Genomic DNA, 16,826 nt, shown 5'->3' on the forward strand with positions numbered 1-16,826 from the left:
ATGCTCCTCAGTAGAAGAAAACTTCCTTTTGACACCCTATGAGAAAAGAAAATGCTAAAATTGTTTATTAACTGAGCCTTGCAACAGGGTCTCCCTGTCAAACTCAGAAACTTCCCAGGAGACGGCAGAAGATAAGCACAGTTTTTGTTACAGCCCAGGAATACTGTGAATAGCTCCGTTCTGGAGCTGCTCCAGTCTTCACAAGAGGTGGTGAGTGAACACAGAGCCAGAGAAAACCCCATCTGGATGCCTACCACTCAGAACTTCAGGCCTCAGAGGAAACTGAAGGCTGAGTGAGATTGTTTCACATCTGGCTCTGACAAGATCTTTCCCCACAGCATGTCTTGCTCTCTAAGGCAATTTGGAAACCCAGGTGTACACTTCTAGGGGTTCTCACAGCAAAGGGTAAAAGGGGTACCTATTTAAGAGCCAGATGGGTATGGTGTTTTTGTTGTGAGGTGAGGTCTCACCACATTACCCAAGCTGGTCTCAAACTCCTGGACCCAAGTGATTCTTCTGCCTCAGCTTCCCAAGTAGCTGGGAATACAGGAGTAGCCATCATGCCTGGCCCCAAATAGATACTATTAAAAGATAACTGTCCAGTTCCTCAGCCTCTACATGTTCTTATTCCTTAGATTAATCTACCTAGTGTGAAACTATCATGCCAGATCTCCTTTCCCACCTGCCCTTTCAGTCCTCCTCCATCACTTTACCCCCAGGATCCCTCCCAGCTCACCCAGAATCTGTTAATTCCAGGGTGCCAAATTAAGAGGCAAATTAAAATCAGTACCCCCAAAGCCTCATCTGATCAAGGTCTCAGGGACCATCCATCCTCTCAGGCATTTTCAGTATAATTTTGTTATTGAACTGTGTAAACTGTTTTTAATACTAATTGTATATTTTGTACTACTAACAATTATAATGAAAATTCAGTCCAGAAGGAAAAAAGTTTTAGGACTTCATGATCACAGGAAAAAATTTTAATTAAATTTTAAATCATATGCTTTTTTGCAAAGAATATGACAAATGGCCAATAAAAGACTTTCCAGCATAAAAACATTAAGATAAATTCTGTGGGGAATATAGAAAAGAAATATGATCTCTGATTTAATATGATCTCTCACGTTTTTAAAGTGGATAATGATGAGATATTTCATTACTGTAGTGTTTAGATTCCACTGGACACCTTTAAAAGAGTGATATAGGGCTGGCGATATAATTCAGTTGTAGAGCACTTGCCTAGCATACATGGAAGCCCTGGGTTCCATCCCCAGTACTGCAAGAAAAAGAAAAGTGATAGCTTTATTTTCAAATGTCAGCAGATAAAATACACTGGAAGCTATGTCTTTTTCAACTATTCAGAATCACAGATGGAACATTTCATGTCCAACTTAAAAAATGTGTGAGGAGGTCTGTAGGTCTTCAAAATTCTTATAGTGTCTGAGCAAAGAGACATGAAGGCCACTCTGTTGAAGTTTGGGATTTTAGGATTTGGAAGGTACTTCACTGATTATCTAATCTATCTTGATCAATTTATAGTTGAGGGCCCTGAATACAGAGAAGGATTGGCAGATTTTCCCAAAGTCAAAGTCACTGTTAGGACACAACCTGGGGAACCTTTCTTGCTCATTTATTTCACTGCCTCATGGGCCTCTACTGTGCTCTGAAAGCCCACCATCAGTTTTGAGGAATGAAGAAGGAAGACAAAAAAAAGTGATCTTGAAATAAGCGACTTCTTGGGTCAGTTGCTCTCTTGCTGCTCCAGCCCAGTGGTGGGTTTGGGAGGCCCAGACTGGCAACCCTGAGGCTCAGGGTAATTGGTTGAGGACAAAACCTAAAGTTTTTATTTGTTTGTTTGATTTTGGTATTGGGGATTGAATCTAAGGGCACTCTACCACCATACTAGATCTCCAGCCCTTTTTATTTTTTATTTAAGTTGCTGAGTCTGATCTCTAATTTAGGATCCTTCTGCCTCAACCTCCCAAATCACTGGGATTATAGGCTTGTACCACCACATCCAACTGAAACTAAAGATTTTGTTTATTTGTTTTGTTTGGGGTATCAGGGATTTAACCCAGGGGTGCTTTACCCCCACTGAGCTACATCCCCAACCCTTTTTTGAGTCAGGGTCTCACTTAATTGCTTAGAGCCTCGATAAATTGCTGAAGCTGGCCTCAAATTTGCCATCCTCCTGCCTAAGCCTCCCTAGTCAGTAAGATTATAGGTATTCACTATCACACCTGAGTAAACCTAATGTTTTGAAGAATTGTCCAGACTGGGGATTTCTTTTTTTCTAGGGTCACCTGTGACCTGAGAATAAACCTCATCTTTGGGGTTCTGAGAGTCTAACCTGGGCTACTAATCATTTCACACAAGATGCCTTTCTCAGAACATTTGAATTTCTTCTATGTCATCATCATAAACACAAATGGTGCCCCATCAGATGTGCTCCCTTGTGCATTCATTGCACAACCATTGGTTTGCACAGCAGCCCTGGGCTAAATTAACCCTTTAGAGCCCCCTCAGTCCAGGGGTCACAGTTCACTGAAGTGGACACCACAGTTGATAGGCTTTCTGCAACCTGAAGGGGACACTATTGTGCACACCCACCTTGCTTCCCAGAACCCCAGGAGAAGGACTAGACCATACTGATAGTAAGACAGACACAGATTTGTTTGAATGACTTTTAAAATTTGGTTAGTTTTAACTTCATGACCTCTTATTTACCTGTGGAGTCGAGTACAGAGTAGAGGGATTTGGGATGACCAAACTAAGGCAGGCACACTCAAGCAGGCTGTAGACATGACAGCCCTGAACAGTAGGCCTGGTCCTGAGACATGAATTAGAATGTAGTTGGAGGGAGCTAAGGACACTGGGCTAATAGGAAAGGACTCAGGCTGCTGTCAGGACACACATTATCACACACCCGAGGCCAGGACCCTGCTGACGTGACAGCCCTTCACCCTGGCCCCTTACTACCCCCCGCCCCTCTCCCCCGCCTGCTGGCTGCCAACAGGCTCTGCCCTGTATCTGCCACACCTGTCACTGCCTGTCCTTGTCCCGGCGGGGAGGGGGGCCCATCAGCCCCTCCTCAGCTGCCCAGCAGAGCAGGCAGTTAGTGGGGAGGGGAGGGAACATGGAGCGGGGGCCGGTGGTGGGGGCAGGGCCGGGGGCTGGGACCCGAATCCGGGCACTGCTGGGCTGCCTGGTGAAGGTGCTCCTCTGGGTAGCCTCTGCCTTGCTGTACTTCGGAAGTGAACAGGCTGCCCGCCTTCTGGGAAGCCCCTGCTTACGGCGCCTCTACCATGCCTGGTTGGCAGCGGTGGTCATCTTTGGGCCCCTTTTACAGTTCCATGTCAACTCTCGGACTATCTTCGCCAGCCACGGCAACTTCTTCAACATGTGAGTCCACATAAGGGCATGGGACCCGGCTCCCTACACTCTGGGATCCCAGCTCCTTTCTCTAGGTTTCTGTTCTGCTGCCAGTCTGAACTCTAAAAATAGTATAGGAGGTTGAGGAGAAGGTCAGAGGGAGGGGGAAGGGGACAGTGTGGGGTACAGGGCAGGGGCAGGAGTAGAACTGAAGAGGAAATGTGGACCTAGAATGCTCAGTGGTCCTCTAAAGGGACGTTTAAATGACGTTTAAATGGCTGGGGGCTATAAAGGACATGGGCAGGAGAACCAGTGATGATGTGTAGAACTGGGGACAGACCAATGATGGGAACACTGACCAGGATGGGGAGTTGAGGCTAGGGGGTCTCAGTAGCCTTCTCTCTTCTCTGCCCACAGCAAGTTTGTGAATTCAGCCTGGGGCTGGACATGCACCTTCCTGGGGGGCTTTGTGCTGCTGGTGGTGTTCCTGGCTACACGGCGAGTGGCAGTGACTGCCAGGCACCTGAGCAGACTGGTGGTGGGGGCAGCAGTGTGGAGGGGGGCCGGCCGGGCCTTCCTGCTCATCGAGGACCTGACTGGTTCCTGCTTCGAGCCTCTGCCCCAGGGCCTGCTGCTTCACGAGCTACCTGACCGCCGCAGCTGCCTGGCTGCAGGCCACCAGTGGCGGGGCTACACCGTCTCTTCCCACACTTTCCTGCTCACCTTCTGCTGCCTGCTTATGGCTGAGGAAGCAGCAGTGTTTGCCAAGTACCTGGCCCATGGGCTGCCTGCTGGCACCCCCCTGCGCCTGGTGTTCCTGCTCAACGTGCTGCTGCTGGGCCTCTGGAACTTCTTGCTGCTCTGTACCGTCATCTATTTCCACCAGTACACTCACAAGGTGGTGGGTGCCGCGGTAGGCACCTTTGCCTGGTACCTTACCTATGGTAGCTGGTATCATCAGCCCTGGTCTCCAGGGAGCCCAGGCCATGGGCTTTTCCCTCACCCCCGCTCTAGCCGCAAGCATAACTGAAAGAAATAAAGGCACATCAGGCCTAGCTCTGTCTCCTTTCATTGTTCCTTTGGGTCCTGGTAAGGATAAGAAAGGGGTCTGATAGTCACTGGGGCTCCTCAACCATTCCTTCTGTCATCAGCCTTGAATATCCTTCTTTGTACATTATCTCTATTCCTCCTGCTGTCCTTTCAGTCTCCTGATCTGCAGACTTCTGGCTCTCTGAGGCTGTGGTTTCAAGGGATGGTGCTGCTAAGGCAGGTGATAGTGTCCTTGGGTGTGTATATCACCCTCCCTGAGTAGGTGCTTCTCTCCAGCCTAATTTATTTATTTTTTCTAATTTCTCCACTAAATCTCCTCTCCACTATCCTCAAGGGGCTGCCTCTCTGGGGACCCCATAAAGGAACACTTCCTATCTCTGTCTTCCTCATAGGGCATCTCTGTGCTCATTTATTTAACAATGTCTAAATGTCTATAAGTTTTTATATAAATTAATGCATTTAGTCCTCGCAACAACACTATCAGGTTGATTTAGTAATGTTCCTCTTTCACAATTGCAAAAACCCAGGCACAGAGGCTAGGTAATTTGTTCACAGATACTGAGCAGACAGGAATAGAAACCCAGGCAATAACGGTGCAATGGCTGTGCCCTAAACCAGGGATTAACCAATTACTGCCCTCCTGTGGCCAGTTGTTGTATAGCCTGCGAACGAAAAGTGGTTTACTTCCGGCTCCCCCAACTACCTGGGGATTGAACCCAGGGGCGCTCTACCACTGACCTACACACACCCTTTCATTTTTTATTTTAAGGCAGAGCTTTGCTAAGTTGCTGAGTCTGTCCTCAAATTTTTGATCCTCCTGCCTCATCCTCCCTAGCGGCTGAGATTGCAGTCATGTATGGCTGCATCTGATTTTTCCATTTTTAAGTGGCTAAAAAAATCAAAGAATAACATTTCATGGCACATTTAAATTATATAAAACTATAATTCTAGTGTCCATAAATTTTTATTGGAACCTAGCCACACTAATTCATTTATATAGTCTGCTTTTCTGTTACAATGGCAGAATTGAGTAGTTGCTACAGACACAGTAAGGCCCAGAAAGCCTGAAATACTTACCATCTCATTTCTTACAGGAAAAAAAAAAAAAAAAGATTGCTTAGCCCTAGTTTAAACCACTACATTACCCTCTCTTAACCACACACAAACACACACACACATACACACACACACACACACACCACAAACTGGCTAATATCAGAGATAAGTGCTGTGAAGGCACTAGAACACTGATTTATAACAGAAATTTGGAGAGAAGTACTTTATAAGGGATAATGGAGAAAGATCTCCTTGAAGAGGAAACAGCTGATCTGAGAATTGAATGTCAACATCCAAGGGAAGGGTGTTTGAGGCAAAGGGTTTCTCAAGGGCAAATTATCCGAGGCAGAAATGAACAAGAGGCCTTTGAAAGACAAATGAAAAACCCAAGTATTTGCAAGTGTAATGAATGAGGCGGAAAGAAATAGAAAGTGAACTTGAAGGGGAGACAAGTGTCAGGTAGGGCCTTTGCATTTCATCTAGAGAGACGCAAACCTGTTGCTCTGCGAGAGCAGGTCATAGAGGAATGGAGCCTGCAGCTCCGGTCCCGAGGGGAGCAGATAAGGGCTTGAGTAGGCATCGTGCCAATGTCTGAATATGGATTGGTGGGACAGAGGATGCCCATATAGCCAGGGGACCATACTGGAGAGGCTAGAGAAGAGATGCCAGGTTTTGTTCCATTTTAGAAAAAAAAAAAAATAGAAGAATATCAAATAAGGTTTATTGTTCCAGGCCGAGCAGGGGAAGAACAGAGCCGGTAGCGGAGGAAGGGAGATGGGAGGCCGGGGCAGAGAGAGGCTGGAGGGGCGGAGGCAGAAGGCTGGCACTGAGAGGCGGGCGGAGATGCGAGACTGGAAGGCCAGCCTTGGAGGCGGGAACCAGAGCAGGGCGGAGAGGCGGAGGAATCGGGAGGAAGCACTCCTTTTGGGCTCTAGGGGGAGCCCAGCCTCAGCTGCCTTCCTGCGCGGTCCGCCCCGCCCCACTCCCGGGCAGTCCCCGCCTCCTCTAGTCCCTCCACTCCCCAGTACCCAGGAAGGCCGTGCGGGTTGCAAGCGAGCTCTGCTTTCGCTTTCCCTTCCCGGTGCCCACTCCCGGCTCCTCGTGCGGCGCGAGGCCCCTCGCCCCGGCCATGGCCACACTCAGGGTCCAGCCTGAAGCCCAAGCCAAGGTGAGCGCCGCGGGTTGGAGCACAGGCCACTGGGGAGGCGTGGCTCGGAGACGCTGAGGGTTCCCCTGACCCGCCCCCGGCCCCTGGCCCTCTGCCCAGCCGCCACCTGTGTGGGGGCTACGTGCCGCAAGCACCTGACCCCAGGGAGAGGCTAGGTGGCCATGCTTCAGCGGAGTGAGGTGAAGCAGAGAATAGGACAGGAGGGGAAGTCCACTGGCCCAGAACCCCGGGGCCACACACAATTGGGGCGCCAGACCTGCCCTTGCCACCGCGGTCTTTCCCTTAGAAAGGGCTTCAGATCTCATTCTGTGGGACACTCCGTCCCAGCCCACTGACAGAGGGCTCTCTTCACACTCCTCCTCACACAACCCAGGGGACCCCAGGGATGTTCTCAAATGAACCAGTCACCATTCACTGCCAGGAATGTTCTCATCCCCCAAATCCAGCTTCACAGGGATCCACTTCACCCTCCCCATATCCAGGTCTGCAGAGATCCCCTCCTCCACCACTCCAGTCCACCCTCACAGGGACCCATCCTCCATCTTCAGGTGTCACTTTGGAGGGATCCACTCCATCTCTCACACAACTCTAACTGTGACCAAATACATTGGCCTTAAGCCACCCTTTCTGAAGTGTTGCCTGTGCCCCACAGGTGGATGTGTTTCGTGAAGACCTGTGTACCAAGGTAAGACCTGCCCCATCAGCAACCCTTCTCTACCCAGTTCTTGCTGCTCAGCCATCCCTTGCTGGGCAGTGTCACCCCAGCCTCACTGCCTTGTAAAGGCATTTGAATCTGAACCCCATCCTCCTCCACCCCCACCTCACACACAGACAGAGAACCTGCTCGGGAGCTATTTCCCCAAGAAGATTTCTGAGTTGGATGCATTTTTAAAGGTATCAGGGCAGGGAACTAGAGAGTGGGGGCCAAGAGGAGAGTCTGGTGGGCCTTGAGAGGGATATCCTCATCTCCAGTCTTCCTCCAACCCTGCACCCAGGAACCAGCTCTCAATGAAGTCAACCTGAGCAATTTGAAGGCCCCTTTGGACATCCCAGTGCCTGATCCAGTCAAGGACAAAGAGAAGGAGGAACGGAAGAAACAGCTGGAGGCAAGCTAGGAGACCTGGGAGGAGGGGCCTAACCATGGGGAAAATCATCAGCTTTAGTCCTGTCTCCAAAGAGCCCTTCTTTCCCTACAGAAGGAAGATAAGGATGAGAAGAAGAAAGGGGAAGATGAAGACAAAGGTACTTGAAATTTATGTAGTGAAAAAGAGTTGGGTCCCAAGCTGCAGGAGCTCCTTCTGAAGGATTCCTTTCCACACAGGCTGCCATGTAACTGACCCCTTGCTCACTTTCTAGGTCCTCCCTGTGGCCCAGTGAACTGCAATGAGAAGATTGTGGTCCTCCTGCAACGTCTGAAACCTGAAATCAAGGATGTCATCGAGCAACTCAACCTGGTGAGCCCTCCCACTTCTACCCTCCTGCCTTCATGTGAAACCCTTTGTGCTCTTGGTCCAACAGTTAGGGCATGGCACTTGCTAGGTCTCAGCAGGAGAGGACACAGCAAATGAAGGAGGCTAGGGAAGATGGGAACCTGGGATTGGATGTGAGCTGATGTGGTTTTGATGCTATTCCCTCCCTCCAGGTCACTACATGGTTGCAGCTACAGATACCTCGGATTGAGGATGGGAATAATTTTGGAGTGGCTGTCCAGGTAAGAGCATCACCCTACCCCCAATCTTCCTGTATAACTTGTATATCTTTTCCCTACCACCCCCACACACCCACAACCATGCTTTCTTTCCCTAGGAGAAGGTATTTGAGCTGATGACTAGCCTTCACACCAAGCTGGAAGGCTTCCACACTCAAATCTCTAAGTAAGTGACCAGCCACCTGCACCCTTGTACACACTCTGTTTGTTTGGGGAAAGAGGCCTGGGCTTTCTCCTTCTTCCACTCCATACATAATACTCCTATCCACAGGTATTTCTCTGAGCGTGGTGATGCAGTTACCAAAGCAGCTAAACAGCCCCATGTGGTAGGTGATATCCAGGTCAGGGTGCATGGGGGAAGTACACATTTCAAATCAGGTCTGACCCTGAGTTTCCACAGGGTGATTATCGGCAGCTGGTCCATGAGTTGGATGAAGCAGAGTACCGGGACATTCGGCTGATGGTCATGGAGATCCGCAACGCTTATGTGAGGGGGCGAAGGCTGGGCAGGGGTGGGCAGACCCCTTTCCTAGGTCATCTACTCCCTGACCTTGCAGGCTAAGTGTCAACAATGACAAAAGTTTGGCCTCTCCACAGGCTAGAAGTGAGGTACAGAACCACTGAGGGCCTGTGACTTACCCTCACTCCTCTCTGGCCCTATAGGCTGTGTTATATGACATCATCCTGAAGAACTTTGAGAAGCTCAAGAAGCCCCGAGGAGAAACAAAGGGAATGATCTATTGAGAGACTTCTCTCTCATTCTGTGATGAGTACAGCAGAGACCTTCCTGCTTTTTACCAGGGATCCCAGACTTTCCCTTACCTTCCTACCATTGAGGTTTCTTCCTCACTTTGCCTCCCAGGCACAATAAATATAGTCATACTGTTGCCCACCAGCCCAAGTCTCTTTATTGGATCCTGAACCCTCTGGTCCTAGCTCAGACATTTTCATTTGTGGAACTAACCCACTGGGTAATTTGGATGTTCAGCTGTTGGTTGGTCCAATCCTGCCGGATGTCATCAAGGTGGCAGTCAAAGTCCACAAGGTGTTGGTGGGCCCGGCCCTCTAGTAGTGCTCCCACCATTTGCCGGGACTCTTCCCAGTCCCTCCACATCACTCTGAAATAGAAAACCCCACTGAAGTCAAACAGCAGGACAGTGGGGCCAGACACTGACTTAAGAGAAGTTGGGTTTTGAGAAGAAGAAAGACCAAGGACAGAGAAGGTCCAGGAACCTTGGGCTTCTAAGGTGAGGTGGAGGGAGTGGGGCACTCACAAGTTCTTGTCCTTGGGGACCCAGCGGAGACCTTGGTTCTCTAGGACGATGACTGGAGGCACTCGAGGCTGAGGAACCAGTTTCTGATTATCCAACTGGGTAGACAAAGAAGGGCAGATAAGAGTTTCAAGGATCTCCTTCCTGACTCTCTCCACCTCCCCATCTTGAAACCCAAGCCTCACCATAATAAGTACTGCATCAGGAAAGAATTCTGCAATTCGCCCAGCAATTTTCAAGGCCAGGGGCCCAGGGCTGTGTAGAGGGAAGATCAGAGTGAGCAGCCAACTGTGGGTAGACCCCATCCATTTGAGCTGGGCTTCCCAGGTCTCATAGATGCGGTTGTAGTTGTGGACTTTCCCTGTAGCTGGCCTGAGGGGGATGGGCCTGCTGGATGCTTGATGAAGGATTGCTTGATGCTTGAGTGCTGTGGGAAACAGGTGCTCAGACACTGCTGGTGAGAGCAGAAATCAAATGTGGTCTTTTGGAGGGTAATTTGGCATAAACCATCCAAATTGAAAGTGTAATATTTAGCATATGCTAACCAAGAGAGTCGATTTATAAAGAATTAACAGTAGTAGGGGCTGGCGATATAGCTTAGTTGGTATATCTACTTGCCTCGCATGCACAAGGCCCTGGGTTCATTCCCCAGCACCACAAAAAAAAAAAAAAAAGTGTAGTAATAGAAAATTCTTAACATGGAGATAACCTCAATGTTTAAATAAATTATGGTATATCCATATTCACATACTATAGCGGTTGTGTTAAAGCAGATCTTGGTGTGGAGATCAAAAGATGTCAAATATTTATTAAGTGAGGGAGAAAGGCAAATTAGAAAACAGTATTTCTAACTTGATTTATATATGTGATGTATATATATAAACACATATATATAATTACATATATCAAGGGTTTTTTTTCTAAGTTGCTGGTTAGGGTTCCTCTGTGTTCTTGCAGCACTTGGGTGATACCTCAGTTAAAGCAAGATCAGCCCCATCTTGTTGAAACACAGTTGTCCTTCCCACCCATGTGGCAGCCCCTCCAGGGAAGGTCTTATTTATCTTTATATCTCCTTACTCTACTATCCAGCATAGTACCTGATGTACAGACCCTGCTCCTGAGCATTTGATGAAAGAAAGATGGAATGAATGACATTAGTTCATTTGCATCCCACCCACAATCTCCATAATCCTTTGCCTTCTACTTCTGACTACCCCACTCACCTCTGGTCATCCAGAGCTGCATTGGCATGGTAGTACCCAGCCACCACCAGACCGGCCTGTGTGCCCCACACGTCCACCTGTCGTGGGAAAGGAGCCATCAGTAACTAAACCATGCTGCTGGCTCTGTGGGTGCGCATTGCTGCCAAGGAGCTGGGCATGGACTTGAGCTAATGGTGTTAGGAGACTAGCCAGAGGGTCGGGGTTGGGGATATGTGCCCCGTAGTGACACCTGGTTGAGGGCGACCTCCAGCATGACGGACAAGGCCAGGTGGCTGTGGAAAAGGGGCACACAATCGGTGAGGCACAGACATTCTCCAGCCCGCGGCGTTGGCGCCAGCAATAGTCCATTGACCGCAGCGTGCGGGTACCGGGCCGCGTGCAGGCACATCTTCACGTAGGCCCGGGCCGAGATTTCCACCTCCCCCATGACAAGCGGGACCTGCTGGGACGCAGGAAACCGGATTAGTGTGATTTCTCCACCCCGCGCAGGCGAGCTTGGCCTTTCCCGGTGCCCTATCACTTAGATTTGACCGTGATGATGACACGTCTGGAAGGCAGCCGATGGACTCAGGGAGATCTAGGTCGGGAGCCCGCCCCCAGCGTGGCGGAGAAGGCGGTCGCGGTCGCATCCCGCCACGCCAAGCTCCTCCTCTCGGCCCCTAGCGACAGGCTCAGGTCCGCGCCGGCTCCTAGAAGTACACGCTTGAGTCCCGCCCAAGTTCCGCTCTTTGATAGGGCTACAGGATCTCGTTTTGTCCAATCAACGACCGCGCTCGAGTCTTGCCCCGCCCTTGCCTCGGGCGAGGAGGAAGTAATGCGCAGAAGTGAAAGAAAGGAAACCACGCGCTTCTTGGCTGGGTTATCCGACTTTTGCTCTTGATTGCTGGTTGGCTCTGCGGATTACCTGTTATCTCTCCAATGATCCCCTCAGAACTAGCTGGGTGCCCGCAATCAGGCAACAGAGGATCTTTGAAGGTGGGGAAAAAGCCGACTCCCTTGCTCCTATTATAAATGAGATATATAAAGACGTAGATATAGATGGACTTCCAAACTGTCAAATGCTATGGAGCATTCTTATTCCATATTTTAAAACGGGACAAGGGGTCTAGGGTTGTGGCTTAAAGGTAGAGCGCTCGCCTAGCATGCGTGAGGCACTGGGTTTGATCCTCAGCACCACATAAAAATTGATAGTGTCCACCTATAACTAAAATATAAACATTAAAAAAAAAAAAAAAAAACGGGACAAGGCCCTAGGTTAAAGAACAGTCCTATGGAGTTTATAGCAAAGATCACAGCAGAGGATCCTTGTCTCTACCACCTTTTCAGAGCTGAATACCAAAAGGCAATTACAAAGAAAGCAAATAGCTGAAATCGGGTAAAAGGGACCAAAAAAACAAAACATAACAAACTTTACAAATCATTGTTCTCATAATGATCTGTGATACATTAACTTTATCACAATGGCTTTGAAGGACTTTCCCCCTCTGCCAGCCCTTAAGAAGTTCAGTTATTCGCCCTTAATCCTCCCAGGGAAACAACATTCTCTTTCCAGGCTTGCTATGAGCTAAGGATTTTCATTTGGTTTGTATTCCTGGACCTCAGCCACAGAGCTTTCCCATCTATCTAAAACTTGATTATTTCTGTAAGGGCTCTGTTCAGGTGTGTTTTTACCATGAAACATTCATAAGACCACTAGATGGAAATAACTCTGATACTCCAAAATGTGGATTATCTGCATGGCATATAACAATTTCCACCCTGTTCTTTAAGAAGACCTCTTAAGAAGAAAATGAGCATCTAATTCATTTTTGTCTTCCTGGTACTTTTTCCCATTCCCACCACATTCACCTCAGCACTCAATGAATGTGCTTCAAATCAATGACACACCACAGGTAATCACACAGTATAGGTCATTTATTTTCCATCTCAGTACATAGATGGTTTCTCTTCACCCTTTGGGTTGACAATTTTCTCTAGGTTGCTGCTGATGATATGATAAAGCTCAGCCTGCAGGAAGGGCAGAAAAGCAGGAGTTAGGTTCTTAGCCTCCAGCACCACCCCATCCATCCACCTCCCTTAGGAGTCTATTCCACACTCACATAGAAGGCCCTGAGGTCCAGAACCATGGCCCTGAGCTCCCCATAGGCTGCCTCATCTCTCTCATGCACTAAGGCCCGGTAATCCATCTGGGATACAGGAGGCAAAGCTGAGTCAGTCCCATGGGAGGCTGGATTATCAGTTTGGTTTCCTCAAATAGGGAATAGGTAACTTGAAGATAAGCTTCTACTCAGCACCAAGGAAGGGTATCCCATAGGATAAGGCAGAAGAAAATGTCATGGTTGTGGAAGCCCAAACTAGGCAATGCTTTTTCTTTCTTCTGTAATTTTTTCTTAAATTTTTAGGGGACAGGGTTTTTTTCTTTGTTAATTTTTGTAATTACTTTTTTAAAAGAAATATTTTGATTTAATATTCTTCACATTGGGAAAGTCATGAAGAAGACCTCTTCCCACCCACCTCCAGTCCCACCCATAGTCAGTCAGCTAAAAGACTGGTGGGCTATGCACTCACTACATGGGTCTCCTTGGAGGCCTTAGCCACAGCATCCCCACGTTCTGAGAAGTACCTGTCACAAGCAAAGGATATAACACAGATTGTGTTCAGGGAGATATATTCAAATCCCCTTCCCAGAATCTCCCATCACCCTGATAGGACTGCCTAGCTTTGGCAGTTCCAAATGAATGTCCTTGCAGCCTTTCATGCAGCAGCCCTCACTTGGAAATGGTTGTCTGAAAGGCTTCCACTTTCGTCTTCACAGCATTCACCCTCTCCAGCACCTTCTCCTGTGGTGACATGGGAGGCAAAGAGAATACTTCATCTCCTATCTCCTTCATTAGCTCCCTTTCCACCTAATTCATGCATAACTCCTATGTCTCCCAAGTTTCCTTTCTGTGTCCTCAGTCACCCTTTTCTTACCTGGATTGCCACCCCAAAATCATTTCCATCCTCAATCTTAGGGATCAGATGCTGGATCCAAGTGATCACCTACATTAAGAGGAAGAATCATTCAACAAACCTACTGGGTTCTTATGCCACTTTCTAATAACAGCTCTATTTAATTGAGCACTGATTATATGCCAGGCTTTGTGCTATAAATTATTTATCTCATTTAATTTTTAATTGTCACGTGCGTGTTTGTGTGTGTGTTTTGCAATACTGTGGATACAACCTAAGGGCACTCTACTACTGAGGTATATCCCCAGCCCTTTTTATTTTTTATTTTTGAGAGAGAATTTTGTTAAGTGACCAAGGGTGGCCTCTATCTTGTGATTATTCTGTCTCAACCTCCCTAGGAGTCACTATGTCTAGCCCAACTTATATATTCTTATTATACTCATTTAACAGATAAAACACCAGAGTCGCAGAATGTCTCCCCTGCCCCCCTGCCGAGTTACAGAATGTCTAAGTGACTTAGGGTTATCAACTTGGTAAGTGAAAAAATAAGGATTTGAACCCAGATTCCCTCTAGGATCCACACCTTTAAACCAATTCACTCTATTCCATCATCTCCACTGTGTACCTGATACAGCAGTACAATATGAGGTTATAGAGTGGATATAGCAGTCTCAGATTTCAAGAGTGCTACTGTAATAGCAAAGGTCTAACAGAATTAGAACAAAGGGGATCTAAACCCAAAGCACAGAAGGAAGTTTCTTTGTTTGGGACTAGGTCTCTGGATGAAGGCCTTGCATCTCTGAAGGAGATATTTATTTTCTCTTCCCACTTCTCCCAGTTCCCAGGCTTACCAGAATACATTTCTCTTTGAGAGTCCAGACTTCTGGCTTAACTAGAGCAAGCAGGGCCAGGACCTTCTCATTCCCGGGGAGAAAGCCACACTTGGGTACTGTGAGAAAGAAGGGATTTGGGCCCTTTCTCCTCTAGTAGTCAGTGTGTCATTTCCCCTTCCCTGATCACCCCTTCCTCCATTACCTTCTTTCTTCTCCTGCTTATCTGTTTCCATCTAAGGCAAGAACGGGGTAAAGAAGCTTTCTTTAGAAAAGTCATGGAGGCCAAAAGGCTATCAGCTCAGTTGGGTTTATAGTCTAAACCCTGTACCCTGGGTGCCTCACCTCATCATCCTTGGGTGGGGGGTCTGGGATGGGTATGTCCAGAGGGGCCCGGAGGGAGGTCAGGTCAGCCACATTGAGGGAGTCCTCCTGCACAGAGTTCAGTGTCAGTGCTGCCCAGCCTCTTTCCTTCACCCTAAGTCATAGCCTTCCCTCTACACATTTGCCCTTTGCTTTGCAATCTAGGCTCAGGCCTTTCACACCATTCTGATACTTTCAATCCACAACTCACAATTGTTCTCTGTGCGCTGAACCCAGTTGATAGTTAAAGAGGGTGTGCAGAAAGGAGAGGCCACAGGATGGGGCAGAAGGGACCCACACTACTCACGTGCAAAAGCTGACTCAGGTACATGATTTTCTGTGGCAAGAATCTGTAGAGGAATTCCTCAGCCTGTGGGTTACATTGCAAGTTTGGGGAACCATAGAAGACCATCAGTGAAATGTGTGAAAAGTGAAACTGGACAGGCCCTTGGAAATTATTGAGTTACAAATGAGGAAACTGAAATGTTGGAAATGAAGGGACTTGCCCATGATTGTAAGTGTTAGAACCAAGTTTAGGACTGAGGTGTTCCTGCTTTGAGGGTCATGCCTTTCCCTCCCCATCAAAAGAGGGGAGGAAAGTGGGGGAAGAATTCTTAGAGGGTCAAATTAAAGGTAGAAATCAATAATTAAGAGTTCATCCTGGGTGTAGACTTGGTAAGGAAAATAGGGACCAAGTCTAGGGTGGATTCGGGGTCACTGAGGGGTTGTGACACTCAAGTATTGCTCTAAGATTCTGGGCCAAATCACTTGAATTCAGAGTCTTACCTCCTGGAAAAGATTTTGTCTGAAGACATCCACCTGCAGACAGCAGTACCCGGATATTAGTTTAAGAGTTTTTCAGTTGTCAAGAGTAAGATCCCAGCCCCAAAGGGTTGCCATCCAACTGTGGCTATGGCCTTTTCCACAAACCAGTTTTCCTTGGAAATCCCTGCTCCAGTACAGAAAGTGGTGAAAGGGCAGGAATCTGGAAATTACCGTACAGAAGTGAAAGCACTACAGACAGGTTGGGGGAGTTCTCTGGCATGGCCTCGGTCCCCTAGAGCACCCAGCTTGGCCTCCGTTAGAAGGGTTCCCCGTCCCCCCGTCCCCGTCCTGGTTTCCGGTTCCCGGTTACCTGTTTTCGGGCCTCCCCACTCAGGCGCACCCCACAAGGCTTGGCCATGTTGCTCCAGTTGCCAAATCTTCGATCTCCGGGACTCTAGCCCCGGCTTTCGCTTTCACTCCCAGTGTCCAGGCCCGCCCCCCTCAGTCCCGCCCCCTTTCGGCTTACCCCCTCCCACACACACACCCTCTGTGGGGCTGCAAAAAGTAGGTAGTCCCTCAGCCATTCCCAGCCAGTTGCCACTAGGAGGGGCGGTGCTGCCTGGGTCGCAAGCTCAGGGGCTGTCCAAGGGAGGGACTAGAGTGGGGGCGCGGAGACTGGAACTGGGGATGTTCCTCGGAGAGGGGCGGGGCTTAGGACGAGGGCAGTCCCGGGGAAGTCAGGGTTGGAGAGGGGTGGGAGAAGGGAAAGTGGGTATCCGGTGTCTGGGGTCGCCCGAGAGGTTTCAACTCCGAAGGGAGGACGGAGGAGGATCCGAGCGAGTGAGCAGAATAGTAAGAGAGAGGGTCTGGGGCGGAGGCGGGCTAGCAGGATGTGGAAGAGAGCAGGCGCGGAGAGGACGCCTTGCCTTGAGAAAAAACAGGAGAGGGGACGGTCAGAATCGGGTCCCCGGCAGGTTGGAATCCCCCGGTGGGGACCGGAGCGTAGCAGAATGCGCGGGATAGAAGACTGCTGTGAGCGAAATAGGTTAACCCCTGGCCTAGGGCTAC

At 48.8% G+C, this 16,826-nt stretch overlaps 4 protein-coding genes across 7 annotated transcripts; 2 read left to right on the forward strand and 2 right to left on the reverse strand.

The window, feature by feature from the left end:
- Positions 1 to 2,958: 2,958 nt before the first annotated feature.
- On the forward strand, positions 2,959 to 4,427 carry Fitm1 (fat storage inducing transmembrane protein 1). The gene is made up of 2 exons (XM_027920043.2): positions 2,959 to 3,402; positions 3,790 to 4,427. The coding sequence occupies exons 1-2, from the start codon at positions 3,137 to 3,139 to the stop codon at positions 4,400 to 4,402; spliced, it is 879 nt and encodes a 292-aa protein (XP_027775844.1). The 5' UTR covers positions 2,959 to 3,136; the 3' UTR covers positions 4,403 to 4,427.
- Positions 4,428 to 6,490: 2,063 nt separating this feature from the next.
- Positions 6,491 to 9,249, forward strand: Psme1 (proteasome activator subunit 1). Of its 2 annotated transcripts, none has more exons than XM_027920045.2 (11): positions 6,491 to 6,646; positions 7,299 to 7,331; positions 7,478 to 7,540; positions 7,642 to 7,752; positions 7,843 to 7,888; positions 8,003 to 8,100; positions 8,289 to 8,357; positions 8,453 to 8,520; positions 8,626 to 8,680; positions 8,755 to 8,841; positions 8,952 to 9,072. In XM_027920045.2, the coding sequence occupies exons 1-11, from the start codon at positions 6,608 to 6,610 to the stop codon at positions 8,976 to 8,978; spliced, it is 696 nt and encodes a 231-aa protein (XP_027775846.1). In that variant the 5' UTR covers positions 6,491 to 6,607; the 3' UTR covers positions 8,979 to 9,072. The 2 variants fall into 2 exon arrangements, with proteins under 2 accessions (XP_027775846.1, XP_027775845.1); XM_027920044.2 differs by having other exon boundaries at positions 6,493 to 6,646; positions 9,018 to 9,249.
- Positions 9,240 to 11,518, reverse strand: Emc9 (ER membrane protein complex subunit 9). 2 transcript variants are annotated; one of them, XM_027920049.2, is made up of 5 exons: positions 11,078 to 11,518; positions 10,849 to 10,925; positions 9,811 to 9,880; positions 9,629 to 9,696; positions 9,240 to 9,472 (listed from the first exon to the last, which is right to left on the reverse strand). In XM_027920049.2, the coding sequence occupies exons 1-5, from the start codon at positions 11,273 to 11,275 to the stop codon at positions 9,292 to 9,294; spliced, it is 594 nt and encodes a 197-aa protein (XP_027775850.1). In that variant the 5' UTR covers positions 11,276 to 11,518; the 3' UTR covers positions 9,240 to 9,291. The 2 variants fall into 2 exon arrangements, with proteins under 2 accessions (XP_027775850.1, XP_027775849.1); XM_027920048.2 differs by having other exon boundaries at positions 9,629 to 9,723; positions 11,078 to 11,515.
- A 1,226-nt stretch (positions 11,519 to 12,744) lies between these two features.
- Positions 12,745 to 16,815, reverse strand: Psme2 (proteasome activator subunit 2). 2 transcript variants are annotated; one of them, XM_071607776.1, is made up of 11 exons: positions 16,685 to 16,815; positions 15,780 to 15,812; positions 15,301 to 15,363; positions 14,976 to 15,062; positions 14,836 to 14,866; positions 14,652 to 14,749; positions 13,822 to 13,890; positions 13,621 to 13,688; positions 13,417 to 13,471; positions 12,948 to 13,034; positions 12,745 to 12,855 (listed from the first exon to the last, which is right to left on the reverse strand). In XM_071607776.1, the coding sequence occupies exons 3-11, from the start codon at positions 15,322 to 15,324 to the stop codon at positions 12,775 to 12,777; spliced, it is 600 nt and encodes a 199-aa protein (XP_071463877.1). In that variant the 5' UTR covers positions 15,325 to 15,363; positions 15,780 to 15,812; positions 16,685 to 16,815; the 3' UTR covers positions 12,745 to 12,774. The 2 variants fall into 2 exon arrangements, with proteins under 2 accessions (XP_071463877.1, XP_027775847.1); XM_027920046.2 differs by lacking the exon at positions 16,685 to 16,815 and adding an exon at positions 16,129 to 16,255.
- Positions 16,816 to 16,826: the final 11 nt, after the last annotated feature.

This window comes from Marmota flaviventris, chromosome 2 (genome assembly GCF_047511675.1).
Source record: "Marmota flaviventris isolate mMarFla1 chromosome 2, mMarFla1.hap1, whole genome shotgun sequence".
NCBI classification, from domain to species: Eukaryota; Metazoa; Chordata; class Mammalia; order Rodentia; family Sciuridae; genus Marmota; species Marmota flaviventris.

What these genes read in the sequence shown, in the direction of transcription:
- Fitm1 (XM_027920043.2), top strand. Translation starts at nt 3,137, where the DNA reads ATGGAGCGGGGGCCGGTGGTGGGGGCAGGGCCGGGGGCTGGGACCCGA. An exon ending in CACGGCAACTTCTTCAACAT is followed by an intron (nt 3,403 to 3,789) that starts GTGAGTCCACAT and finishes CTCTGCCCACAG; the next exon opens with CAAGTTTGTGAATTCAGCCT.
- Psme1 (XM_027920044.2), top strand. Translation starts at nt 6,608, where the DNA reads ATGGCCACACTCAGGGTCCAGCCTGAAGCCCAAGCCAAG. An exon ending in AGGGGAAGATGAAGACAAAG is followed by an intron (nt 7,889 to 8,002) that starts GTACTTGAAATT and finishes CTCACTTTCTAG; the next exon opens with GTCCTCCCTGTGGCCCAGTG. An exon ending in CAGCTAAACAGCCCCATGTG is followed by an intron (nt 8,681 to 8,754) that starts GTAGGTGATATC and finishes GAGTTTCCACAG; the next exon opens with GGTGATTATCGGCAGCTGGT.
- Emc9 (XM_027920048.2), bottom strand. Translation starts at nt 11,275, where the DNA reads ATGGGGGAGGTGGAAATCTCGGCCCGGGCCTACGTGAAGATGTGCCTG. An exon ending in GCAGCTCTGGATGACCAGAG is followed by an intron (nt 9,881 to 10,848) that starts GTGAGTGGGGTA and finishes CCCTCTACACAG; the next exon opens with CCCTGGGCCCCTGGCCTTGA. An exon ending in GTCCCCAAGGACAAGAACTT is followed by an intron (nt 9,473 to 9,628) that starts GTGAGTGCCCCA and finishes TTTCTATTTCAG; the next exon opens with AGTGATGTGGAGGGACTGGG.
- Psme2 (XM_027920046.2), bottom strand. Translation starts at nt 16,176, where the DNA reads ATGGCCAAGCCTTGTGGGGTGCGCCTGAGTGGGGAGGCCCGAAAACAG. An exon ending in CCCCACCCAAGGATGATGAG is followed by an intron (nt 14,867 to 14,975) that starts GTGAGGCACCCA and finishes TTCTTGCCTTAG; the next exon opens with ATGGAAACAGATAAGCAGGA. An exon ending in ATTTTGGGGTGGCAATCCAG is followed by an intron (nt 13,689 to 13,821) that starts GTAAGAAAAGGG and finishes ATGTCACCACAG; the next exon opens with GAGAAGGTGCTGGAGAGGGT.